Below are 19,177 nucleotides of genomic sequence, written 5' to 3'. Positions count from 1 at the left end.
GCTCCTCATTTTACTAAAAGGTAAACTGAGGTGCTCACGAGAAGTGCTAGGCTGAATCCCTGAAAACTTGAGGGCGGACTAGGACCAGCACGGCAGGGTGGCGGGAGACCTGCTCCTCCACATCCATCATCTACACCGGTTTAAACTCACCGCCTTCAGCACTCTGGTTAGCAAAGATAAAAGGAAAACAGGGGTAGACTGGGAGCCGGGGAACCGTCGCTTCAAAAGGCTCCTCTTTCACCGCCTCCAAAGGCCCCGCCCCGGGCAGGCAGGTCACGCGATCCAGAGCAGCCACCGCGCAGGCGCAGTGGGGCTTCCGCCCGCCATTTTTGAGTCATGGCGGCGCCTCTGGGAGGAATGTTCTCCGGCCAGCCGCCCGGGCCCCCGCCGCCTCCGCAGGTCCTCCCGGGCCAGCCCTCGCTTCTTCAAGCGGCGCCCGGGGCTCCGAGGCCTCCGAACAGCACGTTGGTGGACGAACTGGAGTCCTCGTTTGAGGTAAGCGGGAGCCCGGGCCGCCCTCCTCGCGACCCCGGGGGTGTGTGTGACGTCCTTCCCTAGCCGCGGCCAGCCGTGGGCGGTTCAGCCGGGGCCTCGGGTCCGTTCTGGAGACGGTGATTGGGAGTCTGCCCACGCCCAGCAGGGACGCTTTGCGTTCCTGGCCAACCAGGGTCTGGCGGGTCCTCGGCCTCCCCAGAGCGCACCTCTCTTCAGGCTCTTTCCGATCTTCCTCCGTGCTCTGTGCAGACCTTCTGGCCCCAGACAAACTGGGTTTGTGCGAGTGAGCACCAGCACTCTGGCCTCCTGACTTGACAGGCAAAAGCCGTCCTAGACATGCTGCTGAAAAGTGCATTCTTTCTGAAGACTTATTTTAAAAATACTTTTATTTCATGTATATGAGTGTATTGTCTGTATGTAACTGCACCCTTATGGTGCAGTGCTCGCGGAGGTCACAAGAGAGCGTCGGATCCCCTGGAACTGGAGTGAGGCTTTGTTGTAACCCACCATGTGGGTGCTGGGAACTGACCCAGGTCCTCTGCCAGAGCAGCCAGTGCTCTTAACTCCTGAGCCATCTCTCCAGCACCAAGACGTATTTTTATTTTATGTGTATGAGTGGTTTGCCTGCATGTGTGCAAGTATATCACGGGTGCAGTGCTGGTCAAGTCTCCTGAACTGGAGTTAAAGACATGGTTGTTAGCCAGCTTTTGTGCATTGGGAACTCATCTTGGGCCCTCTGGAAGAGCAGTAAGTACACTTAACCCTTGAGCCATCTCCTCAGCCCATGAAAAGCACATACTTATAAAAAGAAGTTACTGCATTTATTATTTATTCTTGAATGTGTTGTGGGCACAGGTGTGAAGGTCAGAGGAACAACTTGCAGGAGTCATTCCCACCATGTGGGTCTCAGGGATGGAATTTTGGTGATCAGGCTTGGCAGCAAGTACCTTCTCACCAACCCTGCAAAATGTACTCATTTCATAGACTGCCATACACTTTTTCTTAATATCTGTCCAATTGTCTATAAAGGTCTGTGGTTTCTAAAACAATTTTTTTTTAAATTTTATGTGTATGACTGTATTGTCTGCATGTATTTAAGTGGAACTGGAGTGAGGCTTTGTTGTAACCCACCATGTGGGTGCTGGGAACTGACCCAGGTCCTCTGCCAGAGCAGCCAGTGCTCTTAACTCCTGAGCCATCTCTCCAGCACCAAGACGTATTTTTATTTTATGTGTATGAGTGGTTTGCCTGCATGTGTGCAAGTATATCACGGGTGCAGTGCTGGTCAAGTCTCCTGAACTGGAGTTAAAGACATGGTTGTTAGCCAGCTTTTGTGCATTGGGAACTCATCTTGGGCCCTCTGGAAGAGCAGTAAGTACACTTAACCCTTGAGCCATCTCCTCAGCCCATGAAAAGCACATACTTATAAAAAGAAGTTACTGCATTTATTATTTATTCTTGAATGTGTTGTGGGCACAGGTGTGAAGGTCAGAGGAACAACTTGCAGGAGTCATTCCCACCATGTGGGTCTCAGGGATGGAATTTTGGTGATCAGGCTTGGCAGCAAGTACCTTCTCACCAACCCTGCAAAATGTACTCATTTCATAGACTGCCATACACTTTTTCTTAATATCTGTCCAATTGTCTATAAAGGTCTGTGGTTTCTAAAACAATTTTTTTTCAATTTTATGTGTATGACTGTATTGTCTGCATGTATTTAAGTGCACCCATGTTGTACAGTGCCCTCAGAGGTCAAAAGAGGGTGTTGAATACCCTGGAACTGGAGTTATGGATGGTTGTTAGCCGTGGGTGCTGGGAATTGAACTTGGGTCCTCTGCAAGAGCAATCATTGGTTGACCAAAATTCCTGAAATTAGAGCTCCAACCACTCTGTTCTCCTTGGCCCTTTTGTACCAGGAAGCCACCACCCAGCTTTGTGGGCCAGTGTGTGATTGGTTGGTATCCCGAATGGGATGCTTTATGTTAACCATGTTTCCTAGAGTAAGCACATCCTGCTCACACTCCAAAACAGGAGCTTTTTTTTTTTTTTTGGAGTCAGGGTCTCCCTGTAGCCCCAGCTGGCCTGGAACTTGCTATGTAGACCAGGCTGACCTTGAACTCACAGATTGGCCTACCTCTGCCTCCCAAGTGCTGAGATTAAAGGTGTGGGCCACCATGCCCGGCAGGGGTTTACTTTTATAGTATACAGAATAAGCAGTCTAATTTGTTGAGAGTGGGGGATCCCTGTGGTTGTCTCTATAAATCATACAGGAGACTGGGTAGGAGAATTTGGTGCTTCCCAAAGGAAGTTCTCGTGTAGTTGATGGCCTAAATTTGGTTCTGTGCCTCATATCACACCAAGTTTTTTGCTTATGGATGTCGGGGCTCTACCCTGCTGTTCTTGTCAGCTGCCACCATCTTCTCTTTTAAGCCCTGCTATCGTGCTGTGGGCTACCTTTGTGTATTTTCTGAGAGTTGTCACTGCCCTTCTGGCTCACAACGTCTCAGTTCGTGCCTTTTAAGTGAGAACTCCCTCTTTGCAACTTATCCAGGTGACAATAACCTTGGGCTTGGTTGTATCCATGTAACACTAGCCTTGTCCTCTTAAGCCATCTGCTAAACAAATGTTTGTTACTTACTAAATGCCAAGCAGTATTCCAAGTACTCAAAATACAGTGATGAACAACATAGGCAAAAATTCCTACCTGTTGTTAGGATACAGATAATAATGGCTGAAAAGAATTAGTAATGTTGTCAGTTAATTAATTATGTGAAAGAGATTCAAAGCTCCAGGGCAGAGCATGAGCAGGAGGGGTATCATTTAGAAAGACTAGACATGTTGGTTCAGTGGTTAAGATCACTGGCTGCTCTTGAAGAGGACCTGGGTTTGGGTCCTAGCACCCACATGGTGGCTAACAACCATCTAACTCCAGTGCCAGGGGAATTCAAAACCCTCTTCTGACCTCCACAGGCATTTCATAATACTGGTACATGTACATACATGCAGGCAATACACTCATAAAATTAAAAAAATATATATATTTAAAAAAAACGGGCAGACAGCGTCTTGAATGGTTGAAGCATAGAACTCATGTAAGGATTGGTGGGAGGGGTTGTGATGGGGTTGAAGGGTATATATACCTATAGGCCATGGTATGGAATGAGACAGTGAGGAAGGGGCAGATGGTAGGAGACCAAGTGATCGTGCTGGCAAATGCCAGGTTAGTTGAGACTCAGTTTACCAAGTGTTTACATTGGCCTAATGTCCTCTCTTGTACAGACGCAGAAGCTGTTGGCTCATTAAATGGGCTCAGGGGAAGTAATTCTTAGAAGTGATATTTTTGATGTGTAGATGACATCTTTTTTATGTTTTGGTCACACAGGCTTGCTTTGCCTCTCTTGTAAGTCAGGATTATGTCAATGGCACTGATCAGGAAGAAATTCGTACTGGTAAGAGTTCCCCTTTTGCAGACAATGTTACTGTCTTCAGCAGGATTCCTGTTGCTGATTTTATATTTATTATATTCAGTACAACATATGTCTTGAGAATTTTTCCAAGTAGTAATCTTTATGCACATAGTCCCATAAACTGCTGAGTCTTTGCTTGATTCGTTTGCTGACACTTTTGTGATTCATTATGAACCACTAAAGTAAGCTTTTCATGTTGGTACATGGTAGGAAAGCTTGTGTGAACCTGCTTATTTATTTACTTACTTATTTTGGTCTTTTTGAGACGGGGTCTCCCTATAGCCACAGCTGGCCTGGCACTTGCTGTGTAGAACAGGCTGGCTTTAATCTCACAGAGATCTGCCTGCCTTTGTCTCCCAAGTGCTGGGGCTAAAAGCATGCACCACCATGCCCGGCTTGAACTGCTGATTTATACACCAACAAATTGTGATTCTCATTTGATGTCATAGAGGAGGTTTTCATTCCTTGTGTCCTGTTCCTCCCAAGTGCTGGGGCTAAAAGCATGCACCACCATGCCCGGCTTGAACTGATTTATACACCAACAAATTGTGATTCTCATTTGATGTCGTAGAGGAGGTTTTCATTCCTTGTGTCCTGTCCCCAGAGTAGCTGGTGCTTCTGACTGTATTGTATTTCAAATGTTACATTTCATTTTTTAAAAGATTTATTTTTTTTCATACTATATATTCACTTTTAGACAGTGGGGGCAGGGCGGGTTATGGTGTACCTGTGCATATGAGCACACATGGAAGCCCGGACAGGTGTAGGGTGTCCTACTGTATCAGTCAGAATTTTTATTTATTAAAAAAGATGTATTTATTTTTATTATGTATGAGTTTTTTGCTTGCACATATGGGTGCATGCAAACATGTGGAGCATGGTGCCCAGAGGCAGAAGAGGTTTTGGATCCCCTGAAACTGGAGTTACAGATGGTTGTGAGCTGCCCTATAGATGCTGGGAACTGAACCTGGGTCCTCTGCAAGAGCACCTGTTACTCTTAACTGCTGAGCCAGCCATTCGTTGAATGTTCTGTGTTTAAATGGAAATTGTCCTAATTGCTGAATCCATGGTTGATTTCTTCAGAGGGCTTCATGGCTCTCATGTTGTATAAGGTCTCTGACCTAATAAAGCATGGATTGCCTGCTATTCATGTTAGTTACATATGGGAAATTGGGAGTCATCCTTAATAAAATCCCAAGTTATATCTGTGAGAAGGTACTATTTTAATAGTTTGCTATTCATTTAGGTGGGAGATATATGTGTCTAGTGTTTTTAACTTTTTTGGTCTCTTTTAAAGGTGTTGATCAGTGTATCCAGAAGTTTTTGGACATTGCAAGACAGACTGAATGTTTTTTCCTGCAAAAAAGGTTGCAGTTGTCTGTCCAGAAACCAGAGCAAGTTATTAAAGAGGTACAAACTCAGCTTTTTTTCTTCAACTTTTAGGAAACTCAAATGTGTTAATAGAATTTGATTTATACTGTAAGAAGAACACACTGTTTTCCTGTGGGTTGCATTAGGCCTGCATAGCTCAGCGTGAACTACAGCTGGGTGCCAGTGTTCATGATAAAGGGGAGTGGGTGGGGAGGGAGCAGAGCTTCAGACAGTTCTTCCCACTTACCACACTGGCTTTCATGGAGGGTTTTTTCCCTTAAAGAGCAGGTTTTGCTTCTGAGAAAGCTTGGAAAGCCATTAATGTAGATAAAGCTTTATTTGGAAAAGAACTATGCCCTGGCCAGGTGTGATGGTGCAGGCCTTTAATCCCAGCACTGGGAGGCAGAGGCAGGTGGATCTCTTGAGTTTAAGGCCAACCTGGTCTCGATAGTGAATCCAGGCCAGCTGGGGCTACAGGGAGATCCTGTCTCAAAAAGACCAAAAAAAAAAAACAAAAAAAAAGAACTATGTCCTGTGTCCCCGTTTGTCTTACCAGGTGTCAAACTTCCTTAAAAGGCATTTGTTAGTCTGATTGCTTTAAGCTGAGGCATTTGGAAATGAGTTGGGGTTGCCACAAGGACACCAATGTGGAGGACTGTGGACTCTTCACCCCAAGAATAGTGATGCTCCACTGAGAAGCACCAGATTGAGACTAGCTGGTAGGCTGGGCGTGGTGGCACATGCCTTTGGTCCCAGCACTTGGGAGGCAGAGGCAGACGGATCTCCGAGTTCCAGGTCAGCTGGGGCTACGGGGCGACCCTGTCTCAAAAATACCAAAGACAGAGACAGAGACACCAGCTGGTTTGGGCAGCTTTTGAAATAAGCTGACCATGATCAGTTAATCAGAAAGAGTCTGTACAGTTCAGCTGTAGAGACGATATTCCTCCTCATGTCAGATCATATGTGGGAGTGATTAAAGCTAAATCTTTAATAAATGATTTATTGTGTTTATAAAAAGCTCTTGAAAAAGTTGTGATTTTTAACACTGCATTGTCTAAAATTACCGAACAGTAATGTGGATTCTTACAGACAGTTGTAAATGTCTGTTTGAGATTTTCAGTGTTTGGTATTCTCAGCAGTGGACTTTGGGCAGAGATGCTCGGTCACGGGACCATAGTATGAAATCAGTTGATTTCATTTAGCCATTTTTAGATAATTTTAATCTTATGATTTATGTTGTATTTATTTTCAAAAGAACAATTAAAATTAAAATTCTTGATGTTAGGCAGACCTCTTTCATTGGAGGCTTGCTTTGGCTAACTTGAATAGTGGATCCCAGCTGATGGGCTTAGAAAGGTTTAATGGATTCCTGAGGTTTTGAATTCACTTTTCAGTTTGGGGTTTTTATTGTTGTGGGGCTTTTTCCCCCCCTCCCAGTATTTGGAATTGAGCTTAGAATCTTATATGTGCTAGGCAAGTGTGCATCCTCTCTAGCATTTTCATTTTGAGATAGGGTCTCAGAGTTTCCCAAGCTGGCCTTGAAGTTACTGTGGCCTTCAGCTTGGTGAATCTCCTGCCCCATCTCCCAAGTAGCTTGGATTACAGGCCTGCACTAAGTTCAGCCTTCTTGATGTTCTTTTGGGGGTGGGGCCGGAGGGTGTCTTTTTGAGACAGGGTCTCCCTGTAGCCCCAGCTGTCTTGGAACTCACTGTGTAGAACAGGCTGGCCTTGAACTCATAAGATCTGCTTGCCTCTGCCTCCCAAGTGCTGGGACTAAAGGCGTGTGCCACCACACCCAGCCTTTAATCTTAACTAATGAGGAACTATATGCATTTTTGAGTTTGCCATGACCATCACACTTTTTTCTCCCCCCACAATCACTTTGATCTGTAGGATGTTTTAGAACTAAGGAGTGAATTGCAGCGGAAAGATGCACTGGTTCAGAAGCACTTGACAAAGCTGAGGCATTGGCAGCAGGTGCTGGAGGACATCAATGTGCAACACAAAAAACCAACCGAAATCCCCCAGGGCTCCCTGGCCTACCTCGAGCAGGCATCTGCCAATATCCCTGCACCTCTGAAGCAGCCTTAAGAGCAGTCTGGCAAATGAGACAGCCCTGTCTTGTCAGCTGCACATGGCATTTTGGAAAAGCTCTCCTGGAGATTGAGTTGATGTCAGTTTTATGTTCCTACTGGTTTATGACTTCTTTATGTTTGAGATAGGACTTTATTGTGTGGCCCATGTTGACCCTGAACTCATGATTCCCTGCCCCAACTTTAGTGCCTATTTCTTGAGTATTCTATAAGATGCCTATAGCTTAATAAGCTAAGGAAGCTTTTTGTCCTTAGCAAAGATCAGACTGTTAAGAGTATCAGTGACACAATTTCTTCTCTGGGTTGTTTTTTTGGTTTTTTTTATTTTATTTTATTTTATGTGAATTCGTGTCTTTTTTTTCAATTGTTTGATTAGTTTGGTATCACCCGAAGGAACAAATTTTGATAGTTTGAGAAGCCAGGGGCTATGGAGCTTGGTTGTCAGACTTAATAACCATCCACAGTAGTGTAGACAAATTTGTTACCTTTCAAGACTGAACTACCTCAATAAGAGGACTCTGATACAGTGTCTCAAGTCTAGTAGAGTCAGCCAGCATATTTTACAGGTGGCTTACTATAGGGTTGAAATACACTAAATATTAGCACAGTAGGTAGTGTTGCAGGAGGAGCCTTACCTTGATGCTGGCTTTTATTTGGGGTGTGATTTATGGAATATTTATTTACTATTATGAGGGTGCATGTATCAGGAGCATGGCCTGCCTAATGCTGTTGTCAGGCTGTGCAGAGGTAGGGCAACTTAAGGAACAGGATCACAGTTGGCACCTGAGGCATGATGGGCTAAAACTTGCTTGTTTCTATGAGTTTGATTTGCTTGTGTATCAACATTTAAAATTCTCTCTATGGATTGTGATCTGTAAGTGTCCCTGTATAACATGCTCTATGGTATGCTTTTGAAAATTATGCATTGTTCTTGAACATGCAAGGTCTTATTTATTTTTGTATATGATAATTCTCGTTCATTGTCTTTGTGTACTTGGTTGTAATGCTGTTTGCCACGTGAACCATGAGTAACCAGCCCAAGGCCAAAAATTTCCCTTAATTAGAATGGATAGGTTAAAGAGAGCTTCAAAAAGTTGTTTGGGCTGGGTGGATGTGGTGGCACACTTGTAATTCTAGTACTTGGGAGTTGGAGGCAGGAGGGTCAGAGTTCAAGGTCAGCCTCAGCTAAATAGCAACTTTGAGGCTAGACTAGGCTAACGGGTCCTGTCTCAAAAACCAAACAAAAATAAAACACCTGTTTTATGAAGCTCTTACTGGCAGCTTTAGATTTTGTGGCTAAAAACCTAAATAAACTGATATGTTTTGGTCAGTATTTCAATAATAAACGTGACAAAAATACTAAAAACTTGTCTTATTGAATTCAAATGTTATGTCAGTTTTATCATCTATTTCAGTTTTTAAGAACATTGTGTGTGTGTGTGTGTGTTGTGTTTGTGTGGGAGGTGATATGCATGTGTATATCTTTGTGTGTGGAGGCCAGAGATTGATGGCAGGTATCATCTTCTGTTTTTTTCTTTATTTTTATGTGTTTAAGTGTTTTGCCTGCTGTGTAAATTCATCACATGTGTGCAGTACCCACGGAGGCCAGCAGAAGGTGTCAGATCCTGTGGAACTAGAGTTACAGACAGTTGTTAGGTACCATATGGATGCTAGGAACTGAACCTGGGTCCTGTGCAAGAGCAGCCAGTGCTCTGAATTGCTGAGTCACCTCTCCAGTCCATCCACCTTGTTTTGAGGCAGTTTTGCACCACTGGACCTGGAGCTCCTCTGGGGCAAGACTAGCTGGACAGCAAGCCCAGTGCCTGTCCAGTGCCCAACACTAGGATGAAGCTGCCATGCCTAACTTTGTATGTGAGTGCTAGGGTTCCAAACTTGGGTCCTGAGGCATATGTGGCAAGCACTGAGCTGTCTCCCAGCCCCATCTTTTCTTCTGAGACGGTCTCTAGCCCCAGCCCACCTGGTACTCACTATGGGGGTGGACCAGTCTGGCTCCATCTCACAGAGGTCTGCCTACCTCCACCACCTGAGTGCTGGGGTTAAAGGTGTGCGCTGCCACCTTTCTTTTTCTTATTAAATGCCATCTTGCTGGTTGATGAACAGAAACTCCAAGCTGTGTGTCCCTTGGGGATTTCCCTTGGCTTCCTGCTCCCACAGAAAACCCTTCTGACAAATGCAGCAGCAGCCCCACCCCACCCCCATTTCAGCTGCTAACATGCCTACTTATGTAAGACCTGCTTTTCTACATGTTCTTGAGCCCAGGGTAGTCGCTATCCCTAGGGATTAAGCACTGGTGGTTTCTGCTACTTCCACTGTCTCTGGGTCATTCCCTGTAGCTCAGTCAAGATCATTCCCCTGATCTTGAGCTGCTGTTCCATTTCCTGGCTCCTTATGGATAAGTCCAGCTATGCTCTCCTTCCCCAACTGCATTGGTCTCGCCTACACAATTCACTAGTGCTTGGGATCATCTTTGGCCACTTCACTTTTGAAACCAAATGAACACTCATGTCTGTGTCTTCTGTACTTGAACCGAAGCAAATGCAGCATCCCTTTTGTTTCCTTTTCTACCCAACTCAACAGTTGACATTCCTGAGAGTCTGCTACCCAGTCAAGGACTCCCCAGTCCTGGTGTTGCTGTGAGAAGGGCAGTTACAAAAAGCATTGTGTGTAGACCTGGGTGTGACTGTCTAGTGTGAGTGCTACAGCAGGTAATTCCTGGACCCCAGTAAGCAGCAGTCTGCTTAAGAGTTCCCATCATCCTGACCTAGACTTCTGAGCTCCCAGTGCACAGACAGCACAGACTTAGGGAGAGGGGGAACCTGTCCTTGACCTGTCCAGGAACTGGTCTGCCAGTGTTTTTCCCTCTCTGTAGATGTAAAAAGGCTCAGAATTCCAACCTTAGAGTTGCTCTGAGGTTATACTAAAGCTCATAATAAATTCATATTGTCTGGTTTTGTTTGAGCAATAAGTTTGCTTTTAATTTGTAAGTTTTAGTTAACAGTTCTCTCGAAATGATGTAGCTACATTTTATTCATAGGTGATTTGATTAATCTTGATGTGAACTTTCTGATTACAAACTCTATCCTTCATCTAATTTTACAAGTCATGACCATTTTTATTGCCCAGTTTAGAGTTTTATTTAAAGAGCAAAGATTTGACAGTGCATAGAATTGACATTTGTTGTTAAGCCACTTGCCGGGTCAGCACCAGAGAAAATACTCCGCCCACTCAAAAGTCATCAGATCTCATCCAGTTGTGTTGCTCCATAGAGGGTGAGACAGTGTGGGCGCCCAGCAAGTTCAGCACCATGGGCAGTTCCCAGCTCGCTCCTGTGAGTCCATACAGTGGAAGGCAACAGGGGCACATGGCCGGAAGGGAAGATCAGCGAATCAGTGCTTCAGCAATCTTCGATATCAGAAAGCAGTCTAGAAATCTTCACAAAGGACTTTGTTGACACAGTGGTCATTGAAGCTGAGACATGGCATGTGAGGCACAGTTCATTGAGAATTCCAAATTCAGGCTGGATAACTACCCATAGTACATTGCTTAATCCTTGCAAAGCCTCTTTTGAGGTAGGTGGTGTCCCCTTTGCAGTCTGTGACCTGTGCTAGGCGTTGGAAGTCAAAACGTGCAATCCAAGCATGCTACACAGTCTGTTCCTGGTAGGTTTGGTGTTTCTGCTTGTTGTCTCTTAATTGGGTTTCCTTTTATATTGAACTTTTATTCCCCTTCTTGTTGAGGTTAGGTGTGCATTTTGGAATTACACCATTTTACATAGAATAACTGAGTGGAGATGACTAAGGAAAAATGGAACGAATTTCAAAGCAGACCATGGAAATCACAAGTCTGATATCCCCCACGTGGAGTGTGACATTGTGGGCACTAGAAATACAATGGGTAGTTTGGTTGGTAGGGATTAATAACATTTTCCTAAGGGTGCTTTTTTAATAATTGGGTTATTTTAGCTTTAATATTAAGGATTTTTTAATGAACAGGTATCACAATGAAACTGAAATATCAGTGCCATGGCTTGTTTTAGCATATTGTATGTAAGCTATTGCCAGCAAGGTTTTTGGTTGGGTGACTCAGATGTATTCCAAAGGTCAGTTTAGAAGGAAAAATACTTGGTAAACCATTCCTGGCGTGGAGAGCCCTGCTTCTGCGGGACTTCCTTGTACTGGACTGTTTCTCCATCTTGTGCCCTAAAAACAAAGAAAATTATTCAATAAAAAACATAGTACCCACCATCTTTCTCAGGGCAGCTAACTGCCTGTCATCTCTTCCGAAGATGCTAGATCGTGGCCAGTTACACTAGCAACTGGAAATGGGTTGCAAAGGATGGCTGAGAGGGAGTGTCTCCTTCCTGGTTTATATATTTATTTTTCTTTTGTGTATGAGTGTATTGCCTGCATGTATAGAAGTGTACATGGTCATGCACTGCCCATGGAGGTCAAAAGAGGGCACTGAATTCCCTTGGAACTGGAGTTAGGACTGAGCTGCATGTGGGTGCTGGAATTGAACCTGGGTCCTCTGCAAGGGCAGCCAGTGCTCTTAACTGCTGAGCCATCTCTCCAGCCCTGTTTCTGGGTTTTCTTTCTTTTCTTTTTTCTTTTTTTTTTGTTTGTTTTTGTTTTTTGTTTTGTTTTGTTTTATTAAGATGGGGTGCCCCTGTAGCCCCACCTGGCCTAGAACTTACTATGCAAACCAGGCTGGCCTAGAACTCACAGAGATCCTCCTGCCTCTGCCTCTGGAGTGCAGGGCCCTGCTTCCTGTTTTGACTACAAAGGTTCTCCATTCTTTCATTGAAGACTTGGAGGTTTTGATACTAACTAATGAGGTGTATTTTGTAGTATTCATTATTTTAGGGGTGGATCACACAGCCATATTTTAAAGAGTTTAACAGTTAACCAACACAATATTACAACGTATATCTTGTGTAGATTATTTCCTGTGAGTTAATTACTGTGCTCTAGCATCTTAATGAGTGTGAAATTTGCCTACTAAATCAACAAGAAGAAACAGTAGGCAGTGAGACTGTCACCTGCCTGAAGAGTCAGCATTCGTGAAGTTTCACATAAAACAGCAGAATAAAGGCCAGTGAGATGGCTCAGTGGTAAAGGTGCCACCAAGCCTGAGGACCTGAGTTTGATTCCTGGGACCCACATAGTCGAAGGAAAGATGTGACTGCAGAAATTTGTCCTCTGACTTCAACACGTGTACTATGATACATGCCACCCTCCCATACCTGGAAAATGTAATCAAAAAATTTTTTTAGGGGCAGAAGACCCAGGTTCGAATCTCAGTACCCACATGGCAGCTAATAACTGTCCGTAACTCCAGTTCCAGGGGATCAGAAAGCCTCTTCTGTCTTCCGTGGGCATTGCACGACACAGGTGCACTTACCTACATGCAGGCAATACACTCATACACATAAAAAAAATAAAAATTAAAAAATTTAAATAAAAAAAATTTTTAAGCTGTGAAACAGAACATCTAAAAATAGAGGTGTCTATCAATGAGGGCCAGGAAATAGTACTGTGCTCTACTCTAGACCTTTTCCACGGGGGGGTACAGAGGGGCTAGACTCCTTCAGGGACTGCAAGGGAGTCCTGTGGGCTTGACAGTCATAGATCTCTGCCTTCCCGTCAGTCCAATGGCGGGTCCTCTGCAACTAGAGCATTTTAGAAGGGCCCCTTTGTGAAATTTAAACCACAAGCCCAGAATTTAAAGTGTGCTTTTTGAATGGAGGGCTTGATAGGAAGGAAGAAAAACGAGTAAACAAAGGTAAAACCCACAAGCCTTTGGAAGGGACGCAGGTTGAAAGGGGAAATAAGAAAGGTGCTTCTGAGAGCTTTAAATGCCAAAGTAATATCATACACATTGGAAAATAGCCTTAAAATAAGAGTGGAGCCAGAGTGAGCGCTCCTGTGCTAAGTCCTAGGTGGGAATGTCATGGATTAAGTCCTTTAGTCCCACACCAATGTAATGAGGCAGATGCTGTATCCATTTTTAAGGCAGAAATACAGAGAACTGGAGAGGTCCTGCCCCACACTGCACAGCTAAGAAGGAACAGATTTTGAATAGAAACATTTAAGTGATTTCATTAAAAAATAGGCCTCTGGAGTTTGGTACCATAAATAGTACCTTTGAGAAATGATGAGAAGCCCCCCTCACCAGTTCCCACATAGCTAAGAATGTGTTGCTAAAGGCAGGGTGCTTCTTGCAGCCCTTTAGATAGATGCCAGGTATTTAGTGGGTACCTGAAAGGACCCGTTTCCTCCCATCCATGGAGATAGAGCAATGCCTTCACCCTCTAACACACACCTTGTGGCTGTTTTCCCATCTAGAGACTGGGTAGGTTTGTAAGGCTGGCCACAGCTGGGGCTTGGGTCCAGGCTGGGTGACTTGGTTATGGGAGGGGCGTTGATCTTGGAACTCAGATCTCCACTCAGAAAGTTCTTTGCATAGGAGGCAAGGTTTGGCACACTGACCACTCTGCTGGGCACTTCTTCCATTTTCTTTTTCTGTTCGTATTAGAGGAAAGTTGTCAGTGCCGCCCAGGAAACAGCATTATTGGAAAATAAAATAGGCTCAGACATACCTAATTCAAATGATATGAAAAAGAAGTGACAGTCTTATTCACATACTTACAAATTTTAAAAATTTTTTATGTTACTATTTTTTCAGTGTTGGGCATAGAATGCAGGGCTTCAGTATGCCAGGCAATTGTCCTTCCACTGAGCTACATCCCCAGCTTTTTAAATCCTTTTTTCTCCAATCTTTATTTTGCATACTAAAAAAGTTTTCTGTTTTCTATCCAAAACTTTTGGGGGAGACATGCTTTACAATTCAAAAAAATTTAAATAATTTAGAAGCCATACAATGCCATGGCAGGGGCTGAGACCACTTTATCTTCAAATTAATATTTCTAGAGGCATGAATTAAAAACCACAAATGAGATCTCATTAGTTCAGGTCAGGCTAGGTTTATTATTCTGTGATTTATTAAAAAACACTTTTTTCAACCTCTTAGGATCTCATGATAGCAGGTGAGACTTTTGGATGTGAATATGTCTGGTGTTATGAAGTCCACAAATATTATAGAGAAATATAGTGAAGAGGTGAAAGATTCCTATTACTTCCCTACTTCCCTAATTACTTCCCTAATCACCCAGACAGAGGTAACGTGATTAGTGACACATATGTACTTTAGAAAATACAAAAGGTCCATAGACGATAAAAGCCACACATAATCTACCCAGTACTCTTTGCTCATACTTGGGATTGTTTCTTTTCTGTGGGCCTTTTTCCAGTGACTATTCCTCTGAATGTACACTAGGCCTTCAATATGCTTCTACTTCTAAAAGAAAGCAGAATTGTATACTGTGTTAAAACTAATTTACCTTCATGGAAGGTGTCAAATATCCGGGGTGAGGATTGAAAGAAAAGGACCGATTCCGATGGGACATTGTGCTGGGAAATGCTGCGTAGTGAAATCTTCGCTCTTCCTGGAAAACCAATACAACTAGGTCTGAATGAGCCCATGCATGTGGCTCTGGGTTTGTCTAGATGGAAGATGGTGGGGAGGGCAGAAGGAAAGCCCAGGAGGAGGGGGAATCAGTGGCATTCAAACTGCCAGTCACTGAAGCTATGAAGAAGCACCTTCACCTCCAGGGGCTTCATATTGCCAGTGAAGGAAAGGAAAGGGCAAGCTTCCGCCTTAGCAAGTGAAAATCTAATTATCTAGAGCATCTGAAAGTAAAGGTCTAGTAAAAAAGTTAAAATAATTATGCAAAGAAAGGCCCTTACAATACACAAACATTTCAACTTTTCTCCTCCTCCTCCCTACCCCCTTACTTAAAACAGGGTCTCATGCTGGCCTCAGACTTCCTATCCAGCCAAGAATGAGCATGACCTTCAACTTCTGATCCTCCTGCCTCTACCTCTTCACCTCCTAAGTGTTGGGATTTCAGGCATGTGCTACCTATCACACCTGATTTATGCAGTGCTGGGGACTGGACCCAGAGCTTCATGTGTGCTAGACAAGCAGTCTACCAACTAAGGTACATCCCACCCTTGCTGTATTCTTTTTAAACCAAATTTTATAAATCATACAATTGCAGTCTGTCTACACAGGGAGTTTCAGACTAGCTGGGGCTATAGGGAGACCCTGTGTTAAAAAACCAAAATAAGTAAACAATTACAATTGAATCTTTAAAAAAAAAAATCACTGTTTCTAAGAGATTAAATATTGGGAGCATTTCTTTTTAAATTACAAAGTAATGGCATTTCATTTTTTCATTATGGCATTTCTTTTTTTAAATTTTATTTATTTTTAATTTATATGTATGCATGTTTTGCCTGCATGTAGGTTAAGTGCACCTGTGTCAATGCCATGCAATGCCTGCAGAGGTCAGAAGAGGCTGTCGGATCCCCTGGGACTGGAGTTAGGGACAGTTGTTAGCTGCCATGTGGGTGCTGGGATTCGAACCCTGGGCTTCTGCAAGAACAACCAGTGTTCTTAACCATTGAGCCATCTCTCCAGCCCCTCATTATGGTATTTTTACACATTTTTTTGTTGAGAGATTATTCATATAAGAAAACTATAACCACAATATCTTCCTACGTTTAGCAAGTGAGCACATATTCCTTATTAATATAACTCTTAAGTCGATAATCAAAGACCAAGGGGAGAACACTCCAGAGAATGTCAGGCCTTGTTGGCTTTGGGATACAGAATTGAGGAAGTTGGAAACAATTTTTAAGAGGTCTAAGGAACAGCTTTGCTAACTAGAAAAGCTGATTTTGTTTTGTTTACAAAAGGAAGATCAATAATGATAAATTTAATTGTACTAAAATTCAAAGGCAGGTAAATCTAGGTTTTTGTTTCCAAGTCTGTAAGTTAAAAAAAAAAAAACAAAACATTGAATATCAACAAGCAAATGTTAAACTTGGGAATAGGATTTTTTTTCTTTGCCTTGTATCATTTTTTGTTGTTTTATTGAGTACTTTTTAGTGATAGGAAAAAATGACGACAGATTGACGGGCAACGTTTTAAGCACCTATAGAAATGCCGGGTACAAATAGCATCTTCCTGTGACGCGCAGGTGCGCAGGTGACCTCCAGCTCCAGGTCCCCTCCCCTCCCAGCCCGGTCCTCACCGTGAGCTGTCTGATGATGTCCTCCCTCTCCTTCAGGCGGGTCTGCAGGCGGCCTATGAGCTGCAAGTCCTCCGGTCGGGAAGCTCCCTTCACAGGCTTCTCTCCAGAATCTTTCAGTCTGTTCAAGGCAGGCTTTTCTTAACAGGGGGCTGGGAAACCGTGCTTAGTCCGGCCATCCAGGCCCCCAACCCCTGGTGTGGCTTTTGGCAGTTCTCCCAAGCCCCCAGAGCCACGGGATGTGCATGTAGACGCCGCAGGTAGCCCGGCTCCCAGAGCCTGGCGTGGCGGGGACGAGAGCCCTGGGTAGGAAACTGCTCCCAGGCCCTCTGTCCCCCGATGCCCACGTGGCTCTGGCGCCATCTGCTGGGGATTTAGAGTGCAACATGGGTTGGTCCTCCCACTGAGCCAGAAACCCTTTAAAGCAGCAGCAGCCAGAACAGAAATAAGGCAGGGATGGGGGTGGTGTTCACACTGCAGATGGCCTGTGACTGTGGTGAAGTAGCCCCCAGACTCTAATCCTGGCTCTGCTTCTTTTCAGTCATGTGACGTTTGGCCTAGCATTTCCTCTGGAGCCCCAGTTCCTTCCTCTTTGAAACTGACTGGAGCACAGGCCCTTAAAAATCACTTTGTGCTGTATAACCTGTTCATTTAGTGCCATATAAACATGGGAACTGGCTTCACCTGTCGGGACCTGATCATTGCATTGCTTCCTAAGTGGTCTCCCTGGCAATCACTCCTTCCCCTAGCTTCATCATTGATCAACTAAAAGAGACTGTGTTGAAAGCGAAGTCAGATGCTGTCTTCCTGGGACAGTGGCTGCCCCAGGTACTCTGAACTCACCAGAGTTCCTTCCTGGTCAGGTCCACACACAGCCATGCAAAGCAGACCCCAGAGCCTTTGTACCTGCTGTTCCTTCAGACAGCTCCCACAGATGCTCGGAAGTACTTGCCACATTATGTTTAATATCCCTTCTGAGAAGCCTTCCTTAGCCACCTTTGCACTATCTGTACCAGGTCCTGTCTAGCACTTGGTCACCTGCTATGAAGTTAAATGCTTGTTTTCTTGCTTCCTTTCTGATTCTCTGTCTAGAATTTGTGAGCACAGTGAAAGCCTGGTCTTTGTTTTTGTTCTTCACTATGACTCTAGAACCCAAAATAGGTTATGGCACACGGTAGGCCTTTAAGTGTTTAAGGGAATACATGAATGTGTGCATACACAAGAGATCCTTGCTTTTCTTCTCTGTTAGGGAATAATAATTTCCATCTTGAAGAATTGTTGTGAAAATTTAGACAATACATGTAGGCCTGGTATGGTGGCACATGCCTTTAATCCCAGCACTCAGGAGGCAGAAGCAGAAGGATCTCAGAGAATAAGGCCAGCCTGGTCTACATAGTGAGTTCTAGGCCAGCTGGGGCTATAGACCCTATCTCAAGAAAACAAAACACATGAACAAAAAACTAACATGTAAGAACAGGGCGAATGCTCATTTGCTTGAAAATCAAGAGCTTCCTGGAATTCAGAGGCCTTTATGTTTCAAAGCCAGGATAGCCCAGGGACACTGGGATGAGCGGGTTACCTCTGTAAATGGAACATCTGCCAGTCCCTCCCATGGGCCCAAGGCCTTACTCACTCTGCTTCCAGAGCAGCCATCCGGGCCTGGAGCCGGGCCTGGGCACCACTGAAATCCGCCACCATGGCCTGCATCTCTTTCCGGTGCTCCTGGCGAAGCGCCTCCACTTCCCTGGCTGTCTGGGCTTGCTGGTCCTCCTCTAGCAATCTGTGTTGGATGGAAGCACAGTCAGCTTTGCCCAGGCTCTGGGCCTGAGCTCTTGGACTTTGGGCTTTCTCTATTTGATGGCCTAGTTTGGGAATCCCTGGGTTGAGGGATCTCCAAAAGCCCTATGGAAAGGTGATCTGGGGTCTCCAAGTTGTGCTAACCCTTCTCAGCCCCCTCCAACCCAGCATCTGCAAAGGAGAACCCTGAGCAAGAGAGTTGTATTCCTTGGAAGGGGAAAGGAATAGACCTGGAAGGAGCCCAGAAAGCACTCCTTTCCCTGGGACAAGTGGGGAGACTGAGGCAAAGCTTTCTTGATTAGGCCTGGAACTCAGACCTGGGAGAACTGCCATCCAGGGTAGGGTATCCAGAAAAGTGGTGGGAAAGATCAGAGAACAGTGGTTAGGGCCAGGCTGCCCATGTCCATGTCCTCTTTCACTTCCTAACTGTGACCTTGGGCTCAGTGTTCTGTCAGGTGGAAATGACAGTGGTACCTACCTTACAGAGTCAATGCAAGGAGAAATGCTAATGCATGTCTAGAATAGTCCATGGCATAAAGGTCTTGTTCAACTGTTAGAGTAGCAAATAGCCCCATAAGATTAACTGGTCAAGCCTATAAAATCTTTAGTCCATCTGTTGAGACTCACCTCTCCATTTTCACTGGTCAATCATCTGGTCATAGGAAGGCAGGGACACCTTAAATTATGCTAAATAGATAGGTGGAATACCTAGTGCATTAATGAGATAATGAACTTTTCCTGTCTGGAATCCCGCCTCCTAGCACAGTGCTTCTGCACCC

General features: G+C 44.5%; 2 protein-coding genes across 6 annotated transcripts in view; one reads left to right on the top strand and one right to left on the bottom strand.

Moving 5' to 3' along the window:
• The first annotated feature begins 303 nt into the window (after positions 1-303).
• Med28 (mediator complex subunit 28) lies at positions 304-8,792 on the top strand. Its single transcript, XM_008826861.3, has 4 exons — positions 304-495; positions 3,878-3,944; positions 5,260-5,372; positions 7,227-8,792. The coding sequence occupies exons 1-4, from the start codon at positions 337-339 to the stop codon at positions 7,422-7,424; spliced, it is 537 nt and encodes a 178-aa protein (XP_008825083.1). The 5' UTR covers positions 304-336; the 3' UTR covers positions 7,425-8,792.
• A 1,662-nt stretch (positions 8,793-10,454) lies between these two features.
• The window catches only part of Fam184b (family with sequence similarity 184 member B), a 136,535-nt gene continuing 127,812 nt past the window's right edge, over positions 10,455-19,177 (bottom strand). Inside the window, exons 14-18 of one of the 5 annotated variants that reach the window (XM_029560515.1) lie at positions 18,235-18,381; positions 16,605-16,722; positions 14,847-15,008; positions 13,769-13,968; positions 10,455-11,646 (exon numbers count right to left, since the gene is read on the bottom strand). In XM_029560515.1, coding sequence (XP_029416375.1) covers positions 11,553-11,646; positions 13,769-13,968; positions 14,847-15,008; positions 16,605-16,722; positions 18,235-18,381 — 721 coding nt within the window. In that variant the 3' untranslated portion in view covers positions 10,455-11,552. The remainder of the gene's footprint in view (positions 11,647-13,768; positions 13,969-14,846; positions 15,009-16,604; positions 16,723-18,234; positions 18,382-19,177) is intronic. The other 4 variants (XM_008826862.2, XM_029560516.1, XM_008826864.2 and 1 more) reach the window with 4 other exon arrangements.

This window comes from Nannospalax galili, unplaced genomic scaffold (assembly GCF_000622305.1).
Source record: "Nannospalax galili isolate Female #2095 unplaced genomic scaffold, S.galili_v1.0 scaffold271, whole genome shotgun sequence".
Classification (NCBI taxonomy): Eukaryota; Metazoa; Chordata; class Mammalia; order Rodentia; family Spalacidae; genus Nannospalax; species Nannospalax galili.
Note: the sequence above shows the minus strand (reverse complement) of the source record. Positions and strands in the feature narration are given on the sequence as shown.